Source organism: Schistocerca piceifrons, chromosome 7 (assembly GCF_021461385.2).
Source record: "Schistocerca piceifrons isolate TAMUIC-IGC-003096 chromosome 7, iqSchPice1.1, whole genome shotgun sequence".
Taxonomy (NCBI): domain Eukaryota; kingdom Metazoa; phylum Arthropoda; class Insecta; order Orthoptera; family Acrididae; genus Schistocerca; species Schistocerca piceifrons.
The window spans coordinates 82,333,406-82,361,186 of NC_060144.1; the positions used below are offsets into that span (position 1 = coordinate 82,333,406).

Here is a 27,781-nt window from a genome sequence, read left to right on the forward strand (position 1 = left end):
CATGTACTCAAATAGTTGTGAGCCTCCTGGGAGGCATTTCCAATGTAACCAACTTTAAAATGGCTTATCTACAAATTTTCATGCTTAAATACGGCATTGCGAGTACTGCAATTATCATACCATTTGGACTCTTAACAGCTTTTCATGTCATGAGGGATAAAACACAGCACAACAATGTCCTAATCTTTCAGACTACACTCGAAAACCACAACCAACACCTTGAATAAGTTCTCACTGCTCTTAGTGGTAGCACTGTAGTGATCAAAGATGCCAAATCCAATTACAGAAAATGCAAGTTACCTGACTGAGCCATACAGTTAGCACTGTCGGTATCAAACGAATGCAAGATAGAGTCAACGCCATAAGACAGTGTTGTCATAACTGCCACCTGCTTCATGTCTGCTGTGCAGCGAGCTACCTTAATTTAAGTATTAACTGTATTTTTCTTATTTGTCACTTCTTCTTCCGTGTGTTTTTGATTTCAGGAAGCTTTAATTGTCGAGTGCTAGTAATAGTGTTCCATAGATTTTGTGTGTGTTTTGAATACAGTCAGAGAAAGTCCCTTTAGTCATCCACAGTGCCAGTAGTGCTAGTGTGTTTCGAAGAATACAGTCCAGAGACAGGTAGTGCTATTTTCATTGTTTTCTACAAGAAGTGGCTAGCAATCACAGTTTAGTCAACAATCAGCTGCCTTTAGTCAATTAGCAGTCTAGTTAAAAGTTGATTAATTCTCTACAGTAAATTGATTCGGATGGGATGTGTGACTGCTGTGTACGGACGCAGGAGGAGCTGGCCACTCTTCGCGAACAGCTGAGCGTGTTGATGGCCGCGGTCAGTCATCTTCAGGCTGCTGCCTCTGAGTGTAGCGGCAGTGGGGTGTCTGGTGCGTCGCGTGGTACACCCCAGGTGTTACATGCTTCACCCACGGGCCCTGCTGTCAAGACATCTTCGCGGGTACCGGGCGCGGTTGGGCCACTCTCTCCCCAAGGGGAGTGGCGGGTTCAGCGGCGTTCGTGGAGCAGGGTGAATGTGGAGGCTGGCCGTGTGGCATCGCCCGCTCTGCCTGTGAGTGGACATGTGGCTGCTCCTTCAGCAAGATCCGAGCAGGCACACAAGGGGAGGGGTTTATTAGTTATTGGGAGCTCTAACGTTAGGCGGGTGATGGAGCCCCTTAGGGAAATAGCGGAAAGGTCGGGGAAGAAGGCCAGTGTTCACTCTGCCTGCTTGCCGGGGGGTCTCATCCGAGATGTGGAGGAGGCCCTGCCGGCAGCTATAGAGAGCACTGGGTGCACCCGACTGCAAATTGTTGCTCATGTCGGCACCAATGACTCCTACCGTCTGGGTTCAGAGGTCATCCTCAGTTCGTACAGGCGGTTGGCGGAATTGGTGAAGGCGGAAAGCCTCGCTCGCGGAGTGGAATCAGAGCTAACTATTTGTAGTATCGTTCCCAGAACCGATCGCGGTCCTCTGGTTTGGAGCCGAGCGGAAGGCTTAAACCAGAGGCTCAGACAATTCTGCGGAGATCTGGGGTGCAAATTTCTCGACCTCCGCTATCAGGTGGAGAAATGTAGAGCCCCCTGAATAGGTCAGGCGTTCACTACATGCCGGAAGTGGCTACAAGGGTAGCGGAGTACGTGTGGAGTGCACAGGGGGGTTTTTTAGGTTAGAGAATTCCCTCCCTAGGCCTGACAAGACGCCTCCTGAGACGTGGCAAGATAGGAGTAGGCAAAATGCAATGTGCTAATAGTAAACTGCAGGAGCATCTATAGAAAGGTCCCAGAACTGCTCTCACTAATAAACGGTCACAATGCTCATACAGTACTAGGGACAGAAAGTTGGCTGAAACCAGACGTAAACAGTGATGAAATCCTAAACTCAGATTGGAATGTATACCGCAGACTCAGGCTGGACTGTGAAGGGGGAGGTGTGTTTATAGCGATTAGAAGTGCAATAGTATCGAAGGAAATCGACAGAGATCCAAAATGTGAAATGATTTGGTGAAGGTCACGGTTAAAGCAGGCTCAGACATGGTAATTGGATGTTTCTATAGGCCCCCTGGCTCAGCAGCTGTTGTGCCTGAGCACCTGAAGGATAATTTGGAAAATATTTCGAGTAGATTTCCCCACCATGTTATAGTTCTGGGTGGAGATTTTAATTTGCCGGATATAGACTGGGAGACTCAAACGTTTATAACGGGTGGCAGGGACAAAGAATCCAGTGAATTTTTTTTAAGTGCTTTATCTGAAAACTACCTTGAGCAGTTAAACAGAGAACCGACTCGTGGCAATAACATATTAGACCTTCTGGTGACAAACAGACCTGAACTATTTGAAACAGTTAACGCAGAGCAGGGAATCAGCGATCATAAAGTGGTTACGGCATCGATGATTTCATCCATAAATAGAAATATTGAAAAAGGCAGGAAGATTTTTCTGTTTAGCAAAAGTGACAAAAAGCAGATCACAGAGTACCTGATGGCTCAACACAAAAGTTTTGTCTCAAGTACAGATAGTGTTGAGGATCAGTGGACAAAGTTCAAAACTATCATACAATATGCGTTAGATGAGTATGTGCCAAGCAAGATCGTAAGAGATGGAAAAGAGCCACCATGGTACAACAACCAAGTTAGAAAACTGCTGCAGAAACAAAGGGAACTTCACAGCAAACATAGACATAGCCAAAGCCTTGCAGACAAACAAAAATTACGCAAAGCGAAATGTAGTGTGAGGAGGGCTATACGAGAGGTGTTCAACGAATTCAAAAGTAAAGTTCTATGTACTGACTTGGCAGAAAATCCTAAGAAATTTTGGTCTTATGGCAAAGCAGTAGGTGGATCAAAACAAAATGTCCAGACCAAAATGGTACTGAAACAGAGGGTGACAGACTAAAGGCCGAAATACTAAATGTCTTTTTCCAAAGCTGTTTCACAGAGGAAGACTGCACTGTAGTTCCTTCTCTAGATTGTCGTACAGATGACAAAATGGTAGATATAAAAATAGACGACAGAGGGATAGAGAAACAATTAAAATCGCTCAAAAGAGGAAAGGCCGCTGGACTTGACAGGATACCAGTTCGATTTTACACAGAGTACGTGAAGGAACTTGCCCCCCTTCTTGCAGCGGTGTACTGTAGGTCTCTAGAAGAGCGTAGCATTCCAAAGGATTGGAAAAGGGCACAGGTCATCCCCGTTTTCAAGAAGGGACATCGAACAGATGTGCGGAACTATAGACCTATATCTCTAACGTCGATCAGTTGTAGAATTTTGGAACACGTATTATGTTCGAGTATAATGACTTTTCTGGAGACTACAAATCTACTCTGTAAAAATCAGCATGGGTTTCGAAAAAGACGGTAGCGTGAAACCCAGCTCATGCTATTCGTCCAGAAGACTCAGAGGGCCATAGACACGGGTTCACAGGTAGATGCCGTGTTTCTTGACTTCTGCAAGGCATTCGGTACAGTTCCCCACAGTCGTTTAATGAACAAAGTAAGAGCATATGGACTATCACACCAATTGTGTGATTGGATTGAAGAGTTCCTAGATAACAGAACGCAGCGTGTCATTCTCAACGGAGAGAAGTCTTCCGAAGTGAGAGTGATTTCAGGTGTGCTGCAGGGGAGTGTCATAGGACCGTTGCTATTCACAATATACATAAATGATCTTGTGGATACTATGGTATATTGATAATTTTCACTTATGGACCGTCTGACAGCAACTGAATAAAACACAATTTTAGTGCCATACGCGTTTCGCCTTTATTTTCTGCAAGGCATCATCAGTGGCATGTTGCGTAGACAGTTTCTTACATATTACGCTCCTGTTGCATTTTTGGTGTTGTTGTTCTTCCTATGAGCGCCAATTTGCTATTTTTTCCGCATTCCACAGCACTCGGCACTGAACGCTTGTTTTAATGCAATGTTTTGGTTTCAGAAACACGCAACTGAGGAGGACAGGACCACAAAAGTTGAAGACCTTGTGGATGGTATCGGAAGTTCACTGAGGCTTTTTGCAGATCATGCTGTGGTGTATCGAGAGGTTGTAACAATGTAAAATTGTACTGAAATACAGGAGGATCTGCAGCGAATTGACGCATGGTGCAGCAAATGGCAATTGAATCTCAATGTAGACAAGTGTAATGTGCTGCGAATACATAGAAAGATAGATCCCTTATCATTTAGCTACAAAATAGCAGGTCAGCAACTGGAAGCAGTTAATTCCATAAATTATCTGGGAGTACGCATTAGGAGTGATTTAAAATGGAATGATCATATAAAGTTGATCATCGATAAAGCAGATGCCAGACTGAGATTCGTTGGAAGAATCCTAAGGAAATGCAATCTGAAAACAAAGGAAGTAGGTTACAGTACGCTTGTTCGCCCACTGCTTGAATACTGCTCAGCAGTGTGGGATCCGTACCAGATAGGGTTGATAGAAGAGAGAGAGAAGATCCAACGGAGAGCAGCGCGCTTCGTTACAGGATCATTTAGTAATCGCGAAAGCGTTACGAAGATGATAGATTAACTCCAGTGGGAGACTCTGCAGGAGAGATGCTCAGTAGCTCGGTACGGGCTTTTGTTAAAGTTTCGAGAACATACCTTCACCGAAGAGTCAAGCAGTATATTGCTCCCTCCTACGTATATCTCGTGAAGAGACCATGAGGATGAAATCAGAGAGATTAGAGTCCACACAGAAGCATGCCGACAATCCTTCTTTTCACGAACAATATGAGACTGGAATAGAAGGGAGAACCGATAGAGGTACTCAGGGTACCCTCTGCCACACACCGTAAGGTGGCTTGCGGAGTATGGATGTAGATGTAGATGTATACTACCTTCACTCCCTCACAATCATCACCAACTCCACTGCTTTCTTGGAATGTTGAACTTTTACCAGTAACATCTGCTACAAGCAGCAGTGTTAGAAGCATCTCTAACTGACATGCTACCAGATTCTAACAAACATGGATGAAGAAAGATTCAGTGAACCACTGAAATGAAGGAAGCATTCAAACTCACAGAAGACTGCCTTGCATATACTATGGAACTAGCACACCACATTCCAGATGCTCAGCTGTCACCAGAGATATAAGTGACACTGCCACTGGCACTGTACTGACTGGATAGGCATAATCCCTCAATTTCTTGTTGTGAAAAATTAAACCTTCTCAAATAAAATGGCTAGATTTTGATCTATAACTCCTCATTATTTATGAAGTCATGAAATACTTCCATTGAAGGTACGGAAGGCAGTCATGTTATAATGTTTGCAGACCATAAATCACTCAACACCATATGGCACCCAACAAAGGATGTCAACCGCTATTACGACTGACACTTGGACCTTATTCACTCAGTACACGATGGATATACATCACATATGTGCAACAGACAATCTCATTGCAGACTACTTATCATGAGTAAATACCATTTCCCTCGACTCTGACTAAGAAAAACAGGGCATCGATCAAAACAACAATGCGAGCATTGCAGAACTGATATGCAATGACACTACTGGCCTACTTATCTAACAATGGACCATCCTAGAGACAGGTACACCAATGTTCTGCAACATACTCCTTAATAGGATTCAGCTGTTTGTACCACTAACAATGCAACAAGAAATCTACAAGCATCTGCACAGCCTCTCCCTCCCCAGTGTCAGACCTAAAATGTATCTTGTAATGTAACACTTTATGTGGTCCAAAATCCAGCAGGACTGCTGCATCTGGGCACAGGCTTGCATCCTGTAGCAACATAGTTATTTCTGAAAATGCATGCCATCACAGTTAGCCCAATTTGAAATTCCAAGAGATTGCTTCTGTCATGTGCATGGTGATATCACTGGCTCACTCTCAGCGTCAGAGGGCTTCAAATATCTCCTACCAATGACAGAAACAGCCTCATTTGGGTCAAAGTGGTACTACTCAAAGACATCATGGAGTCTACTGCCCACATCTTTGTGCAGATTGGATTGCACAGTTTGGCACACAAGATATGACTACCACAGACTGAGACTCCCCGTTCAAAGAGGCACTCTTCACCAACCTGTGTAACCTATGCGCAGTGAGGCGTAACCGCACTACAGGTTATCACTCTCAGAGCAATGGATCAGCTGAGTGATGGCATCTGACGCTCAAAGCAGCCCTTATGTGTCAAGCCAGATCATGGACTGAAGCACTATCTCGGGTACTACTATGCATCTGAACAGCCTTCAAGGAAGACTTGCAGGCATTCTGAGCCGAGACACTGTAAGGTGAATAATTATCACTGCTGACTTCGTCCTGACCACACAAGACCAGGAACAGACAAGTCTGTGTGTCCCAGTTAGGTTAGTGAAGGATCTCATAAGACATACACAGGTGCCAACACACCCTCTCCCACTGTCTGCCACTTGACACGTAGGGTCTTCGTACACAAATTGTAAACATGTCATGCTGCACAACAACGCTGCCAGGCCAGCGTTATAGCCCCCATACAAAGGTCCCTTTAATGTAATCCTTAAACGGACACAAATGTGACTGACATTCTCATTAGTCTCAAACCAACCAGATTTCAATTAACTGCTTGAAACCAGCTCACAATTTCAATGAAAATATCAGTCACCATTGCATGAACAATGATGAAGACTATCGATCACTACCTGTTACATGATAGTAATCCCTAATACATTGCATCTCGTCACCATTTGGCTTAATCTCAGTAACTTCAACACAGACACCATCACCATTGAGCTCGTCCATAATTATCTCCGCCTCACTGCTGGCAGTAACAACATGTAAGGTCACATGCATTTGATGCTTCGACCACATGTACTCTCTCCCTAGTGACTAGGCTTCTATATCATCTCATCTTTCAACAATAGTGTTCTCATTATCATGTGCCTCAGGGTCCTCTCACAACCACTGCATACACTGGTGCCCCATGATGAGAGGGGCTCTACTGCAGAGATTGCCCCTCTGCACCCTCAGAAGTGCCACCATGTTCAGGTACAAGCACATCAGCTGTTTCCAGCACCATCTACTTCCCTACCAATTCTACACCACCAGCACCACATACAACAAGAATGCAAGAAACAGTCCAGCTGTGCCCTGCAGTGCAGCTAGCCACGACACGGCTGGTCTCAAACACCTGTGCACCGTGGCTCACTCAAACAAAAATTTAGCACCCGTTTCCCCTCCAGCACTCTGCAATCCATGAGGGGAGGAGGGAGTTGCTACGTGGAGATATCGATAACAACAAGCATCACTGGCAAGTGAAGGGAGATTTATCTTTGGATGGAGCAAGACTTCAGCTTGTTCTGTGTCGTGACTGATTTGTGGACATGTGTGTCTCACGCTTCGTAAATAAATCCTTTGGACTACTATTTATTTTGATTATGCTGTTGAGATGTTCCCTGTCTCCTGACAGGGAATATTCCTTGCAGTTCAATATTCAATCATTGTTTCTGTGTATCAATATCTAGACAATATTTTTTGAAAGTATGAGTCAACTGCATAGAGTTCTGTATATCCAAAGCAATCGAAGAGAAGCCAAACATTTCCTTATATGATGCTTTAAAAAGACACACACACACACACACACACACACACACACACACACACACACACACACTGATGAATTTATGATAAAAAACTGCCAGAAAAAATAGTAACACCACAAAATAGTTAATATATAGTAACAAAATTTGGGAATACATTTGTATTGGTAATACATTTCAGTGATTAACGTTGCAGCTTCACTGATTAATGTAAGCACAAGATAAGCCACTGCAAATATGAAATGATAGTACAGGAATAAACAGTGTAACCACTAGAATGTTGAGTGTAAGCACACAAATGTGTTGTACAGGTGCTAGATGTCTGACAAAGTGCAACAGTCATAGAACTCCACCCCACAGACAGTCAATAAAGGGTTAATGGTGTTTGTGGATGACACTGGAGTTGTCATCCAATGTCCCATATGTGCTCGACTGGAGCACATGACGACACACTGAAGAGCATGTTAAAGTACAACAGTAGTATACAGGTAAGTGTTATCGTACTGAAACACCCTTTTCAATGCTGATCATGAATGACAGCATGACAGGTCGAATCACCAGACTGACATATAAATATGCAGTCAGGTTGTGTGAGATAACCACAAGTGTGCTCCTTACGTCACATGAAATCACACTTGAGATCACAGCTCGAGGTGTGGACCCAGTGTGTCTAACATGCAGACAAATTGGTTGCAGGCCCTCAACTGGCCTCCTCCTAACCATTACACGGCCATCACTGGCTCCAATGCAGAGCCAGCTTTCATCAGAAAACGCAACAGACCTCCACCTTGCCCTCCTATGATCTCCTGCTTCACACCACTGATGTTTGCAAATGGCTGTGGTTTGGGGTCAGTGGAATGCACACCAAAGGGTATCTGGCTCTGATGTGTCCTTGAAGTAATAGATTAGCAACAGTTCATTGTGTCACTGTGGTGCCAGCTGCTGCTCAAATTGCTGCTACAGATGCAGTACTATGTGCCAGAGCCATATGCTGAACATAATGATCTTCTATTTGTATTTGTATTTCTTTATGGGTCCCGTAAATCGTGTTTAGGTACATATTTTGTAGAAGCAACGTACGACAAGACAGGCTGGTACAGTTTATACAACATCATACACATTGTTATTTTGAAAAGATAAATAATTAAAAATTATTCAATACATGATGAATATTGATGACAAAATTAATATAGTGAAATAAAATTATAGATTGGTTAAGAATACTTGAGCAGTTATGCTATACTTTTCTGGTACTCTAAAAACTCGGAAACAGAATAGAAGCAGTGGTCAAGCAAGTACTCTTTCAGTTTTACTTTAAACTTTGGTAAATTTTGCATCTGTTTCAAGTACGATGGCATGTGATTGTACAGCATTATGCCAGTATGATACACTCCTCTCTTACAAATGTTTGTACTTACTGTATTGACATGCAAATAATGCTTCTGCCTACTATCATGAGGGTGAAAATCACAGTTATACTTGAAGATATTTCCATTTTTTAAAACACTTCATTTTGTGAAATTTAGTATTTCATACATATATAAACAAGGAAGAGGCAGTATATTGAGATTTTTAAATATTGGTTTACAGGAGTCTCTGTATTTAGCATGGTTTATTATTCTAACAATCTTTTTCTGTAGCCTAAATGTTTTGTTTGTACCTACGGAGTTCCCCCAAAAGATAATGCCGCACATCAGCAGTGACTCAATACTGCCATGGTACATTGTGATCACTGACACATGGCTAGTATTTTGTGAGAGGATTCTTACTGCATACATAAGTGTGTTTAACTTTTTATTTACATGATTAAGAAGTGTCTCCTATTTTAGGTTTTGCTGAATATCGATACCTAAAAATTTTGTGTTGCTCGCAGGTGAGACAGTTTTTCCATCAATTTTAAAAATTGGTCTCGCAGGATGTAGTTTCTGTGAATTGTGGAAATTGACTGTCACTGTTTTTTCATTATTTATTATTAGCTTGTTTGTTCTGAACCATTGTGTTAAATTTTGTATTATACCTGTAGCTGTTTTTTGTAGGCTTTCCTCATCACATGATTTGATTAGGATATTTGAGTCACCTGCAAAAAGTACTGTTGTCCCTTAAGTTATTTTTTCTGACAAATCATTAACATAAAGAATGAAAATAATTAGCCCAAGGACTGACCCTTGAGGGACTCATGGTGTAATGTTTTGTGCATTACTGTAAAAATTACAAATTTTTGTGCTTTTATGTCTTTGTATTTTATTTGAGTGATCTGTTGATGGTCATGAAGGTAGGAATGTATCCACTTGTTTGGCAGGCCTCGTATTCCATAATTACCTACCTTATGCAACAGAGTAATATGATCAATTACATCGAAGATTTTACTAAGGCCAAGAAATAACACATGTTGCTTATTATCTACTGCAGTTAGAATTTCATTTAAGAAGGTATAAATAGCTGACTGTGTTGATCTGCCAATTCTGAATCTGTGTTGCGCATCACTTATTAGAAAAATGGCTCTGAGCACTATGGGACTCAACATCTTAGGTCATAAGTCCCCTAGAACTTACAACTACTTAAACCTAACTAACCTAAGGACATCACACACACCCATGCCCGAGGCAGGATTCGAACCGGCGACCGTAGCAGTCCCGCGGTTCCAGACTGCAGCGCCAGAACCGCTAGACCACCGCAGTCACTTATTATGTTTTCTTTATTTAGAATGGATGTGGATACACAAACAGGAAAAGTTAATGTTTTAAATTAATATACATAGTGTTGCTACAAGAAAAGCAAAGCTTTCACACATAATTGTGGTCTCTAACATTAATAAGCTTCAAGAGAAGCTAAGCTTTCACATATAATGTATATATAATGTATATATTACAAATCGAGTAAAATTTTTAGCCGAATCCAGTGACTTGTCCTCAAAGTTTTCCACAAATAAATTAGCTACCACAGAGGAGAGAGAGCTTTCCGTAGCACTATGTCAATTTGCTCATAATAACAACATGAATGTTTGATCTTCTGGGCTCGAAATACTTCTATATGGCTTGTCATCAAACGCTCTGTGATTTACAAAATTCATCGTACATTCTTGCACGTAGTTCAATTTGCGTAGAAGGAAATTTACTTTGAAAGTAACGCTTTTCAAACCACCATTCACATTATTTTCCTGTGGCCTGTTAGAAATAGGTTCATTTCAGTAGTCGTCACAGAGCGCCAGATAAAAGGCGCCACCGTACTTTACCAGCTGCTATGACACAGGAAGCCCATATGTTGGTATGTGTATAACATTAAAAGATCTTACATTGTGTCATAGAAGAAAAAAGACATCAGAGGATACTCCAAGAGCATCGGAATTTCGTGAACCATACTAAAATCCACATTTAAGGTGCATACTTAAAGAGCACATTCGTATGTTACAATTCCCAATGAAGTACGCCTCGACCTGATGTTAAGCTTTTCGGTGTGCATTTTGGGATGTAAATTTTCTTGGTGTACTAGTACTGGAATTACTCATTTTTGATTCTTTCTTATTGCATAATGCCACATGTGCTAGAAGAGGAAAAGTGCACTTGAAATGCAGCAAGCAGTTGAAATTAGCCAATAGTGTGGAACTAAAAATTTCGTTTTAAACACATTGACTGCCTCAGCGTAAAAAAGTTAATAAAAATCAAATTTCTGTAGCAAACTGACAAAAATAACTTCTTTGTTCTACAAGGTGATTAATGCATGACTGTCAGAAAACTGGAAATAAAATAAAATCTGAAACTAATAACACATATTAGCCTTCCGTAATTATGTGAATGTATTGTAATTCACTTTATAGTTCCCAGCCACAGAAATCCATTTTGCTTTCATTTGAAGTGAGAGCAGTAAACGAAGAGGAAACAGCAAAATCACTGGGTCACGTGGAGACTACACACTTCCCCACTATAACCTAGACTGCTCTGAACATCAGCCCCAGATCTATGATATTTCCAAACCAGGGCAATACTAAAATAGTAGCGTTACAACAGAATGTGTTCAAACACCAACAAGAATGCGTTTCAAAATCATATCAATAATTGATAGACCAACGTGTGCTGGATGCTAGGCGCTTTGTGAAACAAGGTTTTTTTCTCCTCAACAATATGAATTTGGCGCCCCCCCCCCTCCCTCATAGATCTTGTGTGCGGCAGTAAATTTTTTCCCAGTTGCATCTAGCTGCTTGCTGCGACTACTTACACAGCCAACACTCACATCTCTGTAGCCAGAAGGGGGGAGAACATACAACTCATATGCCACTCAACTGCGCATGCACATGAGCCCGCTCGTAAACACTAAAACGAATCTAATATAAACAATTGTGATGTCACGCTCATTGGAGGCAATTTTTTGGTATGGAGCATTGCACAGCCTTCCTAAAGCCTTTGACATATTTTGCTGTTGGCAAACGCTTGTGTGAGCACTGTGTTTTGTGGTTGTATGTGGCACATTTCCTTTGCAATTTATGTTTTATTTTCAAATTTTTTCTCATTCACATTTCATTGTGGCAATATTATTCTGCAGTAGCATGATACAGTAATATCCTTTGTTAGATTATTGATTCTTACCAGTCAAAATTACAAAAATTTAACTGAAAAGTAAAACAACGAAAAATTTCCGGACTTCTAAAAAATTCCCGGGTTTTTCCAGCTTTTCTCCTGGATGAAAAAATTCCCAGGTTTTTCCTGGATCTCCCAGTTGTCCCGGGTTGTATACACCCTGTCCCTGTCAGTAGCGCCATGTGACTGTCCAGAGGCTGGTTTTTTTCCGACTGTACATTGTTGTGACCAATGCTGTAAGCAGTAGGTCTAATGTACAGTGGCTACATTCTTGCCAAGTCTTTCTGCAATATCCACAAGGAACGACCAGCTTCTCATATCCCTATTACATGATCTCATTCAAATGCAGTAAGATGGTGATAATGGCATCTTCATTGCCTTATTGGCATTCTTGACTAAATTAACTAATGATGTTGAAGCTCAAAGGTAACTAATGATCACGACTGTTAGAACTTGTATTTAAAGCAAATCTGATTTACATTCCCATAGTGGTGCTATTAGTGCCACTCTTATGTGACTCATGCAAAATCTGAATAAACATCATTTTTCAGAGGTAGAAACTGCCTACTAACTTTTGTTTATGTTGGACAACTTCTCCTTCGTGTTGCAATTTTTTTTCCGTCGGTGGAGAAAACCATGGTGCATAAACAGTATTTGGAACTTGTAGCTCAGCTGTGAGAAAATGCAGCAAAGTATTTTAGACACACTGTATGTGGCCGTCTTCTGCTCAGCTCTTCAACTATATGGTGTCTGGTTATCTTTGCCTTGCCATTGTTTGTACTCTTTCTACATTTGTTTGGATTGGGAGTTAATAAAGATATGTCAGTAAGGGCAGGTAAGTTCACTGGATCAAGAGAGGGGCACCGCAACAAGATGAGAGGCAAATGAACAGCAAGGTGCAAGAAACAGTCAAGATTTACAAACCCACAATGTTCAGAGGAGTAAAGAGTGAGTGAACAAATTAGAGATTGTTACTGTCGTTAAAGAAGCTTGGCCGATACTACATAATGCCATCAAGAATACATTAACCAAAACACACATTGAAACAACGTATAGTGCAACAAACACTGAAGTTGTAAATGACTCACCAGTTAAAACCAATTTTCTTTTTATAATAGTTCCACCACACAACTGGTCAAATATACCATTTTCATAAATATATATTCCAACATGCCACGGAAATGCCACAGCTGATACAGGCTCTCCATTGATGACATATGTTCGTTGCTTTGGAACTGCTTTTCCGCATTCTGCAACATTTTTATAATTACACATTTCATCTTATCTTCTCTATTATTTTAGTCTTTACATGTATGGCGAGAAAGATTAACCTATCAGGTTTATACTGGTAGCATCAATGTCAAAGACAAGGACATACTCAAACACTGAATGTATATTAATGCAAATCTAAGGGAAGTATAATTTTATATCTACATTTGCAGTCAGAAAATCACTTTGAAGTGCATGGCATACAATATTTTATAGTACTCTCCTGATCTGGTAAAGCAGTTCATGATTAGAGAAGAACTAACTCCCCCCCCACCCCAATCCGTTTAGTGTGGCCATTTACTTTATGTCATTATAGGTTGAGCAGCAAGTTTCTGCTACTATACACTGAAAGACTACATTGACGTTTCATCAATATACATCTTATTGCATAGCTCAGAGGTCGATTTTGTAACTATTTCAATTACTGCTCACTGCATCATTTTTCTAGACTAATATTTAATAATTGTTTTTAATATTCTTGAACTCAATTCAAATGGGAGAAGATGTAAATGTACTGAATGTTAATTGAGCTCCCCATCAAAAGTAAGACAGTTTCTGCTGTATTTACAATAAAAATGGTGTCAGTTTCTGGCCACATTATCTGTTGTCATTCAATTTCACCACAAGCATCAGTATATCTATCACTTCTACTGCCTTTCTACACTATCCCATTACATTAGTGTTAGTTGTGGTGATTTTTCTGTATTCTCCTTTTTTAGCTTATTTTATTATATCCTGAACTGTCTCATGTATTCACTGTAATAATTCGATTCTGTGCTGCTGTTCACCTTCCTTGTCCTCAAAGCAGGACAATAGCAGCTTCTGCTGAGAAAAATATCCAACACTATCCTGGTTTTCAGACCTAACAGTTCCTTGTGTGGGGAGGAGAGGGATTGTTTAGGGAAGAAAAGGTAGATCACTCAGACTCTGGGACGAGAAAGACCCACCTGTTTTTGAGGGCAGATTGAGATGAAGATCTCCCCTCATTCTCAAAACAGGTGGATCCTTCTCATCCTCTAGTCTTTATTTCCTGCTCTTACTTTTTAACCTGCCCCATCCTATCCATATATTCTCCTAAAGATAGGGAGGATTTGTTCCGAAAGATGTGATACTGCTGTGTATTTTATCTATCTGGTGCAAGAAGATTGGAAATTGAAAACATTCCATTGCACTGGATGAAAATACATGCTTCAGTGCAATACTGCATTCTTTGGTTTTCTCTTGGAGCAGACTGAGTGGATACTACAACACACAAAATAATATTTCACTATGTCATAGATAGGAATAATTACTTAACTTTTCCACAGGAATGTCATGAGTATATATAACACACTATGAACATTAACACATCACTTGACACTGACAAATGACAAGCCTTTCATTCAGTGTACATTTAACAACAATTTTCACATTGTGTTCTGCCTAATACATTGATCACACAGCTGGCCTATCAGAAGATGATGCTGCCAACTTAGGTGATTATTGCAGACTGGACTTAGCTGTTCTGTGCTTGGCCATAAATAGGAGGTCCACTGCGCCAACATAACAAAATGTTTCTGGGCATGGCTACACCCATGTCACTCATTTGTCGATGTGGCTCACAGAATCCTTTTATTGGTATATTATGACCACATAATCCAATTCATACAAAATTTATTTGTATTGTTAATTCAATATTTTTTTTTTTTTTTTTTTTTTTTTTTTTAGAAAGGCAGAGGTATAGAACATCATTAATACATATATTCCCAACTCCCAACTACCTTGCAAGTTTTAGTCTTTAATATCTTAAAATATTTTTTAAAGTTCTGTTTCCTCCACACAGAAGTTGGTTTGAGCAAAACGGCACTTTATTAGACACAGTTCTCTTGGAGGTTGTATTCTTTCAACTTTCACCTGCTTTTGAACTGACTACACAGCTAATTAAAGATGACCCTACAGTTTAATGTGGACTTCAAATCACAATGCAACTTGGCATTCTTCACATGAACTAAGATTGCTAGCAGCTGAATGAGTGACTGGGGAATGAGCCCAAAACTCTGGATTTTTAGTCTGGCATTTATCGACATTTTCCTACCAATCTCATTTATTTCCTTAAGTATCAACCACTCTAACCATAAAATACTAAAACTGTCCACATAAAAACAATAATAAAGTGGTACACCAGAATCTTCCCTTTCTCCTTTGAAAAAGATATTTCATAAGTGAATAAAAGCCAGTTTTATAATAAAACCCCAGGGGATTCTATTCTTTGGAATATGCAGATGGCAACTGTGGGGACCCGAGCTGAATGTGTTATTTCTCTCCCATTCCCCCCCCCCCCCCCTCCCTTTTTCCTTTCCCTCCCCACCCCATCTCCTCTCTTGATGTCCTTTGACAAACTTTTTATATGTCAATGATATTAGGTCTGGAGGTGTCTTTCAGTTTCTAGACTTCTTTACAACTTACTGGCATCAAACTTTCCCACTCATTACCTTCCTGAATAAATTTTAATCCAAGGATTTATCCTCATCTCTATATGACAACTTTAAGATTCGACCACAGAAAATATTTTGAAGGAGAATTCCACTGACTGCAAATATAGATTGTAGGAAAGACCGCATTCAAATTTAGTGGGATGTCATTCAGAAGATTATGAAAGGTATGAGCATCCAAAAATCCAACAGCCACCATCACACACACACACACACACACACACACACAAACTCAAAATCTTTAATAATTTAACTTATAAGGATCTCAATCTTCTCGATGAACAGTTTTAACTCTTTGGATCAAACTGGAAAATTAAAGATCATTACTGACACAGTGAACAAACACAAAATAGAATCAGGCTAAGATAGCAGCAAGTGTAAATGCAAGTACTATTAATATAGCAAAGTTACAGTTATATTGTAAAAAACAGTGATCGTGATAAATGTAAAGATAAAATCGAGAAGTTAAATGAATGCTTACAAAGCCTTTAGCGCATTGTTGATATTCTGAGATGAGAAAACACTAACCTTAGAATCTAAAACCATGAGTTAAAAACATTGGGTTCCAGCAGATTCGAAGCAGATTACCAGGTACAAAATTGATATCAAAAACAAAAAATGATATGAAACACATGTGCACAAAAGGTTACAGAGTTCTACTAGAGAAAAACTACCATAAGTGTGTAAACAATTTAAACCTCCTTCCCATTGTAAAAAACAGCTAAAATTGCATAAGTAATTGAATAACTCTTCTCAGTGAAAACAACAGCCAAAAGTGTGTAAACAACTCAAACACTCTTCCTATTTCTCAAGGAATTGTCTAAAAATAATGTCACACTCTCAACAAAATTCATTACATAAAACTAATCTCATGCACACAAACATATTTAGAGTGTTATCAGTAAGCAGCAGTGATTTCGTGAACACTGAAACTTAATGTTCCAGCCAGAGTGTAGGTTACAAAGTGGAAAGTTGTGAAAGTAAAGTCAGCAGCAATGATAAACAGCAGACAGAGAAATGCAATGTGCTATTTGTATTGGACAGCCATGGAAGAACTCTAGTTAACATTTAACAGAATGTGAATATGGACTTTCATGCAACTGGCATCGTGAGACCAAGTGCGAGACCAAAAAAGTTACTGGAGACATCTCTGAACATACAAATATACTGGATGGCGGTGATTTTGTTGTTTGTCTGACTGAAGCAAACAATTTAGAACATAATAGAGCCAAAAGTGTATGACAAGTTTAAAGAATTTTTTTTTTTTACTTAAATGAAATGAAAAACAGTGTTGTGACGATACCTCACGGATGTGACCTGATCTTTAATCCATGTGTTAATGAAGAGAGCCATAAAACTAATGTCTTAAGCTCACAGTTACATTACCTTCATATAAAAATGTGAAAAAAGCCTCCCAAATAATTACACACCCATTTCAATAGTACCAATCATATCCAAGACAATAGGAAGACTGTGTGCATAAACAGATATACAGCCGTTTTGAAAGTAACGAAACATTCAGCTCGGATTCAGTAGTTGGAGCTTTGGTGAATAATGTTTATGAAGGCTAAATAAAAGGCCATCTACGTCTGGAACACTTGATTTAAGTAAAACATTTGACTCAGCGTTGCATGACATAATCAGCAAAACATTAAGATATTATGGGGTACATCACTCAGTTTATTCAAAGTCAATTGAAATAATAGGTTACAGCACGTTCTGCAAATAATCAGAGATCAGCAATACTCTCAAAAATGAATTTTTAATTCGAGAAATAAAAAATCTACTCACCAAGAGGCAGCAGAACACACACACAAAAGACTGTTGTGGTTGGCAAGCTTTTGGAGTCAGTGGCTTCTTCTTCAGGGAGGAGGGTTGGAAGGGAAGGAAGAAGGGTGGAGGAAAAGGACTGGAGAGATCTAGGAAAAGGAGTAGATTTCGAAAAAGTCACCCAGAACTGCAAATCAGAGGAGACTTACTATACAGGTTGAGAAGGAAAGGCTGCAGTCTAGAATCACTGGCTACAAAAGCCTGCCAAGCAGAACAGTCTCTTATGTGTGTGTTCTGCAGTCACTTTGTGAGTAGATTTTTTTATCTATCCAATTAAAAATTCTTTTTTTGGGAGTATTGCTGATCTATGCTTATTTGCATAACATGCTGTAACCTATTACTTTAATTAACTTTGAATAAAGTGAGTGATTTACCCCAATTAAATAATTTTATCAATAATTGATTGTTTTCATTCCCAATAAAAAAAGGAACAACCCAAGGCTCTGTTTTTAGGCCTTTCCTGTTTATTGTCTACATTAATGGCATTTCTAATTATAAACCATGTAACAAAGTAGTACATGCTGATTACATGCTATTAATAATGATGGGTAAGAATTTATAAAATGTACTAGTTAATGGCAGAGAAATGATGAAAATGACTAATTGCAACTGCCATGCCAATCACCTCAACATAAACCAAACTGAAAACATAAGAAACAATGTTTAATCTAAAGTAAACTAAAAAAATGAAAATAAAACAGTAGAACTACTTGAACTGCCCATAGACCAAAAACACTCTTGGGAAGAAAACACAAATTATCTGTGCAGCAAACTAATTTGTGTACATTTTTATTGTATAAATTAATGAACAGTGTGAGCAAACAGTTGTTGTTCCAGTCATATTTTGCTTTTTTCCACTCTCATCTGCAGTATGGATTATTGCTCTGGTGCAATTCCCCAGGAGCTAAATGTATTTTCAGATGGCAGAAGAAGACAATCACATGTTTAGTATGATTACCACCCATAGAGTCCTGCAGAAACCATTTTAAATGTCTTGGCATAATGACATTACCTAGCCACACACACACACACACACACACACACACACACACACACACACACACACACACACACACACACACATCTGTTTGAGTACACTAGAGAAAATCTGATTGCTATAGTCCACAATAACTACAAGTACTTGAGTGTAAAAGTTTTCAATAAGCTACCATACTTAGCTCGTACACCACCGCTAAGTAAATTTAAGGGAGAATTACAAACTTAGCTAAAATATAATGAATTCCATTCAGTTGAAGAGTTCTTAGAAACTAATCATTATAATATATGTTTTCCTGAGTGATGAAGAAAATCTTTCAGTTCTTTAAAAAAAAACTAGTTATTTTCTGTGTTATTTTCTTTGTATGTAACTGATTATGGTATAAAACTTGTCACCACTGTAATCTTTGACAATACCAAATGTACAAAAAATACTGGAAGATGAATAAAAATATTCTATTTTATTCTACAATCATGGACCTTCCAAAAATTAGAAAAAGCAATCAAAACACCATGGAATCCTAAGGATACCAATCTTATAAGAAAATACCAGGAAAGCTAGGCATGAAAGTTGCCCACAATTTGGAAGTGGATTTCTAATAAACCTCAAAGTCCTTGACTCAACTATAGAATTTAAATTTTATTCATCCAAACTTACAATCTTAACTTTGTCAATCTGTGAATAAGACACACGCACAACTGTCAATACACACACACCCGTTAATCAGAAAAATAGAACCCTGAAGGATAGAAAAAAAAGACAAAAATACTGTGATCTCCTGAATAAAACATTAATCAAAATTTCTCCATCAAACATTAACATTAATATTCTCCTTGGTTATTTAAATGCACAACAAGGACAACAGAGAGGATACCGAAATGTCACTGGAAAATGGCCAGCCAAAAACGCTCAAAGGTTGACAAACTTGCAGAAACCACAAACTTACTCAAAATCAACACGCTGTAAAAGGAAACCTATTCATAAATTAAAAACTCTGAAACATCCTGACTTCAGAAAAGACAAATGGTAGCTGGACCCTGTCTGCAAGGATAAATTGCATCATCACAAAATCTACCATTTAAAAGTCAGGGACTGACCTCAATGTTGTAGAGATCAAAATAAAGTTAATCTTTAGGCTAAGAAAGAAACCTCTGAATAAAAATAGGAGAAAATTCAACAAACCAAATTTATATAAAATACGGAGTACTGCAGGAAATCTGGGGAAGAGTCCACCAATGCCAAATCATTACCACAATTGACCATCAAATTAAACTGATAACAAATGAATGACTCCAAAAAAACTCAGGAAGAAACAAAATTGGTGGAATAAAGAATGCAAATAGGCGGTAGAGAGAAGATATCAAGCTTGGATCAAGCATCAAGCCAAAAAGTCAGAAAATAAAATTTAAAACTAATACAACAAAGAAATTCCGTATGTCAAGTCACCAGACAAACAAGATGCAAACATCTTAAAAATACCCTAGAAATGATGGGAAAAAAATTTTGAAAAAAAGTAATTGCAAGATCACAACAAAACTTTCAGCAGATATCTTATGAAATATGAACTCCTGACATTGATGCTAAGAAAGAAATTAAGAAAGTTAGCACACACTAATGAACAAAATGCAGAGATCCTTGTAGAGACAGTCAGCAAACTTGTAAATTGTGATGATCCACTGGAAACATTTCAAGTAAGTAAAAACAAATCAATTTTAATGACCATTGATCCAATGGATTGCCCAATACTGCAACTACATGGTCAGTGTATCTGGCTGGATTCGATTCTCCGTACTGCCAGGGATTTTTGCTCAATCAGAGGACTTAAGCATGGTGAACTCACCCTCAAGATGCCAGTTGAGGGGCTAGTAGCAGTTTCAGGGTAAAGAAATCCAACAACAACAGAGAGTGAAGGGTGATGACCCCATGCCCTCCACATTGTATCTGCATGATGCCAATGGCAGATGACGACACTGTGATTGATGTGACTGGCCGAAAAAGGCCAGAATGTGGAGCAAATTATCTAATAGATCCTCTGCTAATCAAATAAGGTATTTCTCACAATCAGTTAACTAAAAAGTTACAATTCATGCAGTGAAAACCGAAGCAGTGAAGAAAACTGAAAAAGCAGAGGAGGGAGAGAGAGAAAACCTGCAATCATACATATTCATCAACAGTTAAACTACAGAGCACTTGACCAAAGGAATTATCCACCCATTATTTAAAAAAGAAGGTGGACCCAACCCTGGACTGCACATATAAAATTTATTCATGTATAATTTACACCAAGATTAAAAACACTCGGCAACCATATCTTTGAAAATACCAAGGAGGATTTCGCCCATACATAAGCTGCCAAGACCAAATTCTCTGCCAGAAACGAGTAATTTAACTTTAGAAACACAGGAAAAACCAGCTCTTTATTTCATTTATAGATTACAGTAAACAGGGTGTATACGCGGACAAGGAAAAAAAAGTTCCTGGATTTCCCAGTTAAAAATACACTCTCTCCCGGATGAAGACACAATTTTTCCATGTTATTAAGTGACAGTATATTTTCACTCTGAACTGTAAAACTTACCAATCCTTTGAATGGTTATGTTTTTATACATGGGTGTAGAATTTCCTGGCGCTTTAGAAAATGAAAGTCAGGGAAGGACTCTCCTTTTGGAAAGATTTTTGATGTGCAGCAACATGTACGCTGCATATTTTCATATTATGGAAGTATAAAATTGAATTCCACCAAACACCGCATGTTACTTTCTGAACCACTATAATCGAGATTGCTACGCTCTTTTGTAAGCCAGTCATAGTTCACGTCACGTGATCCCGCCAGCCGATAACAGCGTATATTCAGATCACAGGACATGTGATGTAGCCAGCTAATAGCAACATCACTGTTAAGTAGTGTGGATACACAAACAGGAAAAGTTAATGTTTTAAATTAATATACATAGTGCTGCTACAAGAAAAGCAAAGCTTTCACATATAACATTGGTCCCTAACATTAATAAGCTTCAAGAGAAGCTAAGGTTTCACATATAATGTTTATATTTTTTGCACATGTTACTCTTTAGGATATGTCATAAATTGAGTAAAATTTTGAGATGAGTCAAGTGACTTGTCCTCAGAGTTTTCCATAAATAAATTAGCTACTCCAGAGGAGAGGGAGCTTCCCGTAGCACTACATCAATTTGCTCATAATAACAACATGAATGTCTGATCTTCTGGGCTTGAAATACTTCTATATGACTCATCATCAAACGCTCTGTGATTTACAAAATTCATTGTACATTCTTGCATGTAGTTCAATTTGTGCGTAAAAGGAAATTTACTTTGAAAGTAACGCTTTTCAAACCACCATTCGCATTATTTTCCCGTGGCCTGTTAGAAACAGGTTCGTTTCAGTAGTCGTCAGAGCACCAGATAACAGGTGCCACCGTGCTTTACCAGCTGCTATGACACAGGAAGCCCGTATGTTGGTACGTGTAAAACATTGAAACATCTTACATTGTGTCATAAAAGAAAAAAGACATCAGAGGATACTCCAAGAGCATCAGAATTTCGTGAACCATACTAAAATTCACATTTAAGGTGCATACTTAAAGAGCACATTCTTATGTTCCAATTCCCAATAAGGTACGCCTCAACCTGATATTCAGCTTTTCGGTGTGGGTTTTGGGATGCAAATTTTCTTGGCATACCAGTACTGTAATTACTCATTTTTTATTCTTTCTTATGGCATAATGCCATATGTGCTAGAAGAGGAAAACGTGCACTTGAAATGCAGCGATCAGTTGAAATTATTCAATAGTGTGGAACTAAAAATTTTATTTTAAACACATTGACTGCCTCAGCGTAAAAAAGTTAATAAAAATCAAATTTCTGTAGCAAACTGACAAAAATAACTTCATTGTTCTACAAGGTGATTAATGCATGACTGTCAGAAAACTGTAAATAAAATAAAATCTGAAACTAATAACATATATTAGCCTTCCGTAATTATGTGAATGTATTGTAATTCACTTTGTAGTTCCCAGCCAGAGAAATCTATTTTGTTTTCATTTGAAGTGAGAGCAGTAAATGAAGAGGAAACATCAAAATCACTAAATGTAAAGACGGGTCACGTGGAGATACACACTTGCTAACTACAACTTAGACTGCTTTGCGCATCAGCCTCGGATCTACGATACTTCCGAACCAGGGCAATGCTGAGATAGTGACACACACACACACACACACACACACACGCACACACCTCACCCCCCCCATCCCCCCCACCACACCCAACCCCCTCTCAAGAGTCTGATATATAAAATGTATATGTTCGAGGAAATGTAAGACATGTTATTTGGTCTTAAGTGTGCCAGAGTGTAGTGCCACCCCTCTTCACACAGAATTCTTCTATTGCACGTCACTGTATTTCGCTCATTGCAATTTAAACTTGTATATTTTGTATTGGATGCCATCAAACTATATTCAGGAAGTGGAAATTAAAAATGTCCTGTGGTGCCTCTCCTGCTTACAGTCGGCCAGTTTCACATCCTGCCCCTCTTTTAAAAAATCTTGCAAATTAATATTGGATGGGATTATTTGTAATCGGGAGAACAAGAACTCTTCAGAAAATTTGCACTCTTTATTGCCTGTTAGCTAATAACTTTATGTTTTGGGTGAAATAAAATTAAATATAGGCTACATAAAACCAGTTAAAGACAAGAGACAAGCAATACAATAGACATTTCTTCAATCTTTAGCTCCTAGCATTGTTTTCTCTCTAATCCTGCTACAGCTTTACATGGTGTGCTTTCCTTTCTGCAAGAGAACCAGTTACCTCATCAAAGTTCGTCAAACGTTTTGCTAGATGAAAAATCAAAATATCATTGTCTAATACTGTGTAAGCTGTTAATACAAATAGTACCCAAGACTGGTGTGGTTTCTCAATCTGATTATGTCTATTGTCTATTTTGTCACTGTCTGCTAGGTAAAACAAAACAGGTCTTTCTAACACTGCAGAAATTGTAACACACACCAAATAAACGAGACTGTTTTGGCACAAATGGTCATTTTCATAACACAACATTTATGTAGCTGGAAACGGGAGAAAGTACCACTCATACGTAACTCAACTGTGCATGTGCATGAGTCTGCTCGTAACTGCTAAAATGAATCTAATGTAAACAGTTGTGATGTCACGCTCATTGGAGGCGATTTGTTGTTATGAAGCATTCCATAGTCTTCCTAAAGCCTTTGACAGTTTGCTGTTGGCAAAAGCTTGTATGAGCAGTGTGTTTTGTTGTTGTATATGGCACATTTACTTCACAATTTATATTTTATTTTCCTTTTTTTATCGTTCACGTTTTATTGTTGAACTATTATTCTGCAGTAGCAGGATACAGTAATATCCTTTGTTAGAGTATCGATTCTTACCAGTCAAAATTACAAAAATTTAACTGAAAACTACAACAATGAAAAATTCCCGGAATTCTAAAAAATTTCCAGGTTTTTCCCTGTTTTCTCACGGATGAAAAAATTCCCAGGTTTTTCCCAAATCTCGCAGTTGTACCAGGTCATATACACCCTGGTAAAGCACATGATAGTATTCATAGATTCACAGTTCTAAAATTCCCCAGATCACAAGGTCTTCATCTAAAATAAATAAAAATCATCTTGTCAATTTAACCAACACACATTTCAAGGTCAATTTCAAGGAAGAAATTTCAATAGCTTTCACAATAAAAACTGGTTTCAGACAAGATGATTAATTATCCTCACTACGTTTCGATGTAGCCCTCGAGCACACCATGACGATTAGGTAGGAAGAAAACCCACCTAAAAAAAACTGGATCAAAACACTAAATAAGAATGAACTGCCTGGGGTTTGTGGATGATTTAGGTCTCTTAGCTTTTGGCATAGAAGATTTTCATGCACAGCTCATTAGCATCCAAAAAATCCCCAAAAAATAGGATTACAAGATTCCTTTGAGAAAAATGAGAACATGAACATAAAACCTTTGCATATGTAAAATATTCATATACAATTAAGAATATCATAGTTCTAGAATTTAAATATCTTTGAGAAATTATCAGTTTCTAGCCTGGTCAAAGTATAATAAAAAAATGCTTGTCAATAGATACCAAGATCCAACACTATAAAACCATAACTCTTGCAAAACCCACTTACACTATGTGATCAAAAGCATCCGGACACCTGGCTGAAAATGACTTACAAGTTCATAGTGCCCTCCTCCATCAGTAATGCTGGAATTCAGTATGGTGTAGTCCCACCCTTAGACTTGATGACAGCTTCCACTCTCGCAGGTATACGTTCAATCAGGTGCTGGAAAGTTTCTTGGGGAATCGCAGCCCATTCTTCATGAAGTGCTACACTGAGGAGAGGTATTGATGTCGGTCAGTGAGGACTGGCATGAAGTTGGCATTCCAATGCATCCCACAGGTGTTCTATAGGATTCAGGTTAGCTCTCTGTGCAAGACAGTCCTTTACAGGGATGTTGTTGTTGTATAACCACTCCACCACAGGCCGTGCACTATGAACAGGTGCTCCATAGTGTTTAAAGATGCAATCAGCATCCCGAATTGCTCTTCAACAGTGGGAAGCAAGAAGGTGCTTAAAACATCAATGTAGACCTGTGCTGTGATAGTGACATGCAAAACAACAATGGGTGCAAGCCTCCTCTATGAGAAACACGACCATACCATAACATCACGCCTCCGAATTTTACTGTTGGCACTACACACGCTGGCAGATGACGTTCACCGGGTATTTGCCATACCCACACCCTGCCATCAAATCACCACATTGTGTACCACAATTCGTTACTCCACACAACACTCCTTACACCAAGTGAGGCATTGCTTGGCATTTACCGGTGTGATGTATGGCTCATGAGCAGCTGCTTTACCATGAAATCCAAGTTTTCTCACCTCCATCTAACTGTTATAGTACTTGTAGTGGATCCCGATGCAGTTTTGAATTCCTTTGTGATGGTCTGGATAAATGTCTGCCTATTACACATTATGACCCTCTTCAACTGTCGGCAGTTTCTGTCAGTCAACAGATGAGGTCGGCCTGTACGCTTTTGTGATGTATGTGACCATTCACATTTCCACTTCACTATCACATCAGAAACAGCGGACCTAGGTATGTTTAGGAGTGTGGAAATCTCATATACAGACATATGACAAGTGACATCAAATCACCTGACCATGTTCGAAGTCCATGAGTTCCGCAGAGCACCCCATTCCATTCTTTCACGATGTCTAATGACTACTGAGGTCGCTGGTGTAGAGTACCTGACAGTAGATGGCAGCACAATGCACCTAATATGAAAAATGTATGTTTTTGGGGGTGTCCGGATACTTCTGATCACATAGTGTATGCTCTTGCAAAACCTTATATCAAATTAAATATGGAAGAATAACTGATCAGCTCCTTAAAACTGAAAGAAATACCACCAGATCTTGCATAAATTAGAATTATCATTTTGAAAGTGTCTTGAGCATCATCTCCAGTTAAGCTATCTATTGGGAGATTAGATCAGTCACCAGGATAGGGGAGAAATATAGAATCTCTTATTTCTTGCACATCCTGTGAATGCAAGGACACAAGATTCTGCAACAACTTGTGGTGAGAAATCTTAAAAAGACAACTGAAGGACAACGGATCTCAGAAATTCATCATCATCTTAAAGCAGTTTTACTCCAGATTTTTCCTAAGAACCACAAAAAATTTTCATTTTAAATGACACATAGAAGGCCTACAGAGATGTTACATGAATTGACAAAATTATGATCAGAAAGAATGAAAGTTTCTGGCACACAGAAAGAGACAAACAGTACAATTTTCAAAGAAAAACTGAACTTGAACTGATGTGACCCAATGCGGCCGATAAAGTTCACATAATAATAATAATATAAAGAGAGGTTTTCATAGGTGCCAGTCAGTCAATCAGAGCTTTAATATTGAGCCATCAAATGCTCTATTTTGAGGCACTGGAATGAACTATGCTGTTATTATTTACAGCTGTTATTATTTACATTTTATTAAATAAATTTTCTGTCAGCTGAACAAAAGGTATTTTATCTTAACAACACTTTAGCATCTGTTCAACATAAACTATATCCGTAGGAAGTTTGAACTGTTTCTCCTCATTCAACTTTATAAATGTTGAATAGAAGGTGCAGTTGTAAAGGGAACCTGCATTGGTACAATTTTGATTTGCATTAATAAAACTTTTGGCTACATTTCCAAATAAAAATTTTGATCCATCACCACTATAAAATCAAACATTGAACATTATAGACCTATAGCACAGGGATTATTGTTTCTCCAATGATTATAGTAAAAAGAATGTTGACTTCTGTTGGAAGAATTCCTACTGTAAGGAAATAGAAGACGATGCAAGTTGCATATGAACAGTCGAATAAAAATATTAAATTGAACGTGTCAAAAATTCAATATGCCTTTAGACGCTAGTAAAAGGAAAATTATCATATATATATTGAGGGAGCTATTATGAGTACTTGAAGACTAACAAATGGAAAAAAATAAAAGTTATTCTAAAAGAACGGCTGGAAATGGCAAAAGAACCAATCGATTTCTGAAAAAGAAATCACTAACTCCCACCTTTAGCGAGATATATGGACGTGCCTTCTTCACTACTTTTAGATTCTCAGTGTGGCTTCAGGAAAAGCTGAGCAGAACCACAGCAGTTACAAAGTTCTTGCATTGAGTTTGATATCTTTCTGGCAAGAGGAAGTCCAGTACAAGCACATTTTTAGAGCTGACAAAAGCATTTAACACAGCAAACTGTTTGTTACTTCTAAATATACTGAAATCATATTGTAGCAGGGATCCATCCACGGATGTCCTAGTCACATAATTATTAAACCGTAAGCAATGCAATAAACTGCCAAACCAACTAGATGATGAAGTTGTAAGGTTTCAATCCATCAATGAAAGAGTAATACAAGGTGTACCTTAGGGTTCAATTCCTGGGCTCTTTCTCTTCCTCATACCAGACATGATCAAAAAGTAACAGCAATTTTTGTTTTTCTTCAAGTATCTTTCTTTATTCATCAACATCAACTT

At 38.7% G+C, this 27,781-nt stretch overlaps 1 protein-coding gene across 1 annotated transcript in view; it reads right to left on the minus strand.

The window, feature by feature from the left end:
• LOC124805451 (modular serine protease-like) overlaps positions 1-27,781 on the minus strand; it is a 220,365-nt gene that overhangs the window by 99,085 nt on the left and 93,499 nt on the right. The window contains exon 6 of the mRNA XM_047266013.1: positions 13,197-13,358. Coding sequence (XP_047121969.1) covers positions 13,197-13,358 — 162 coding nt within the window. The remainder of the gene's footprint in view (positions 1-13,196; positions 13,359-27,781) is intronic.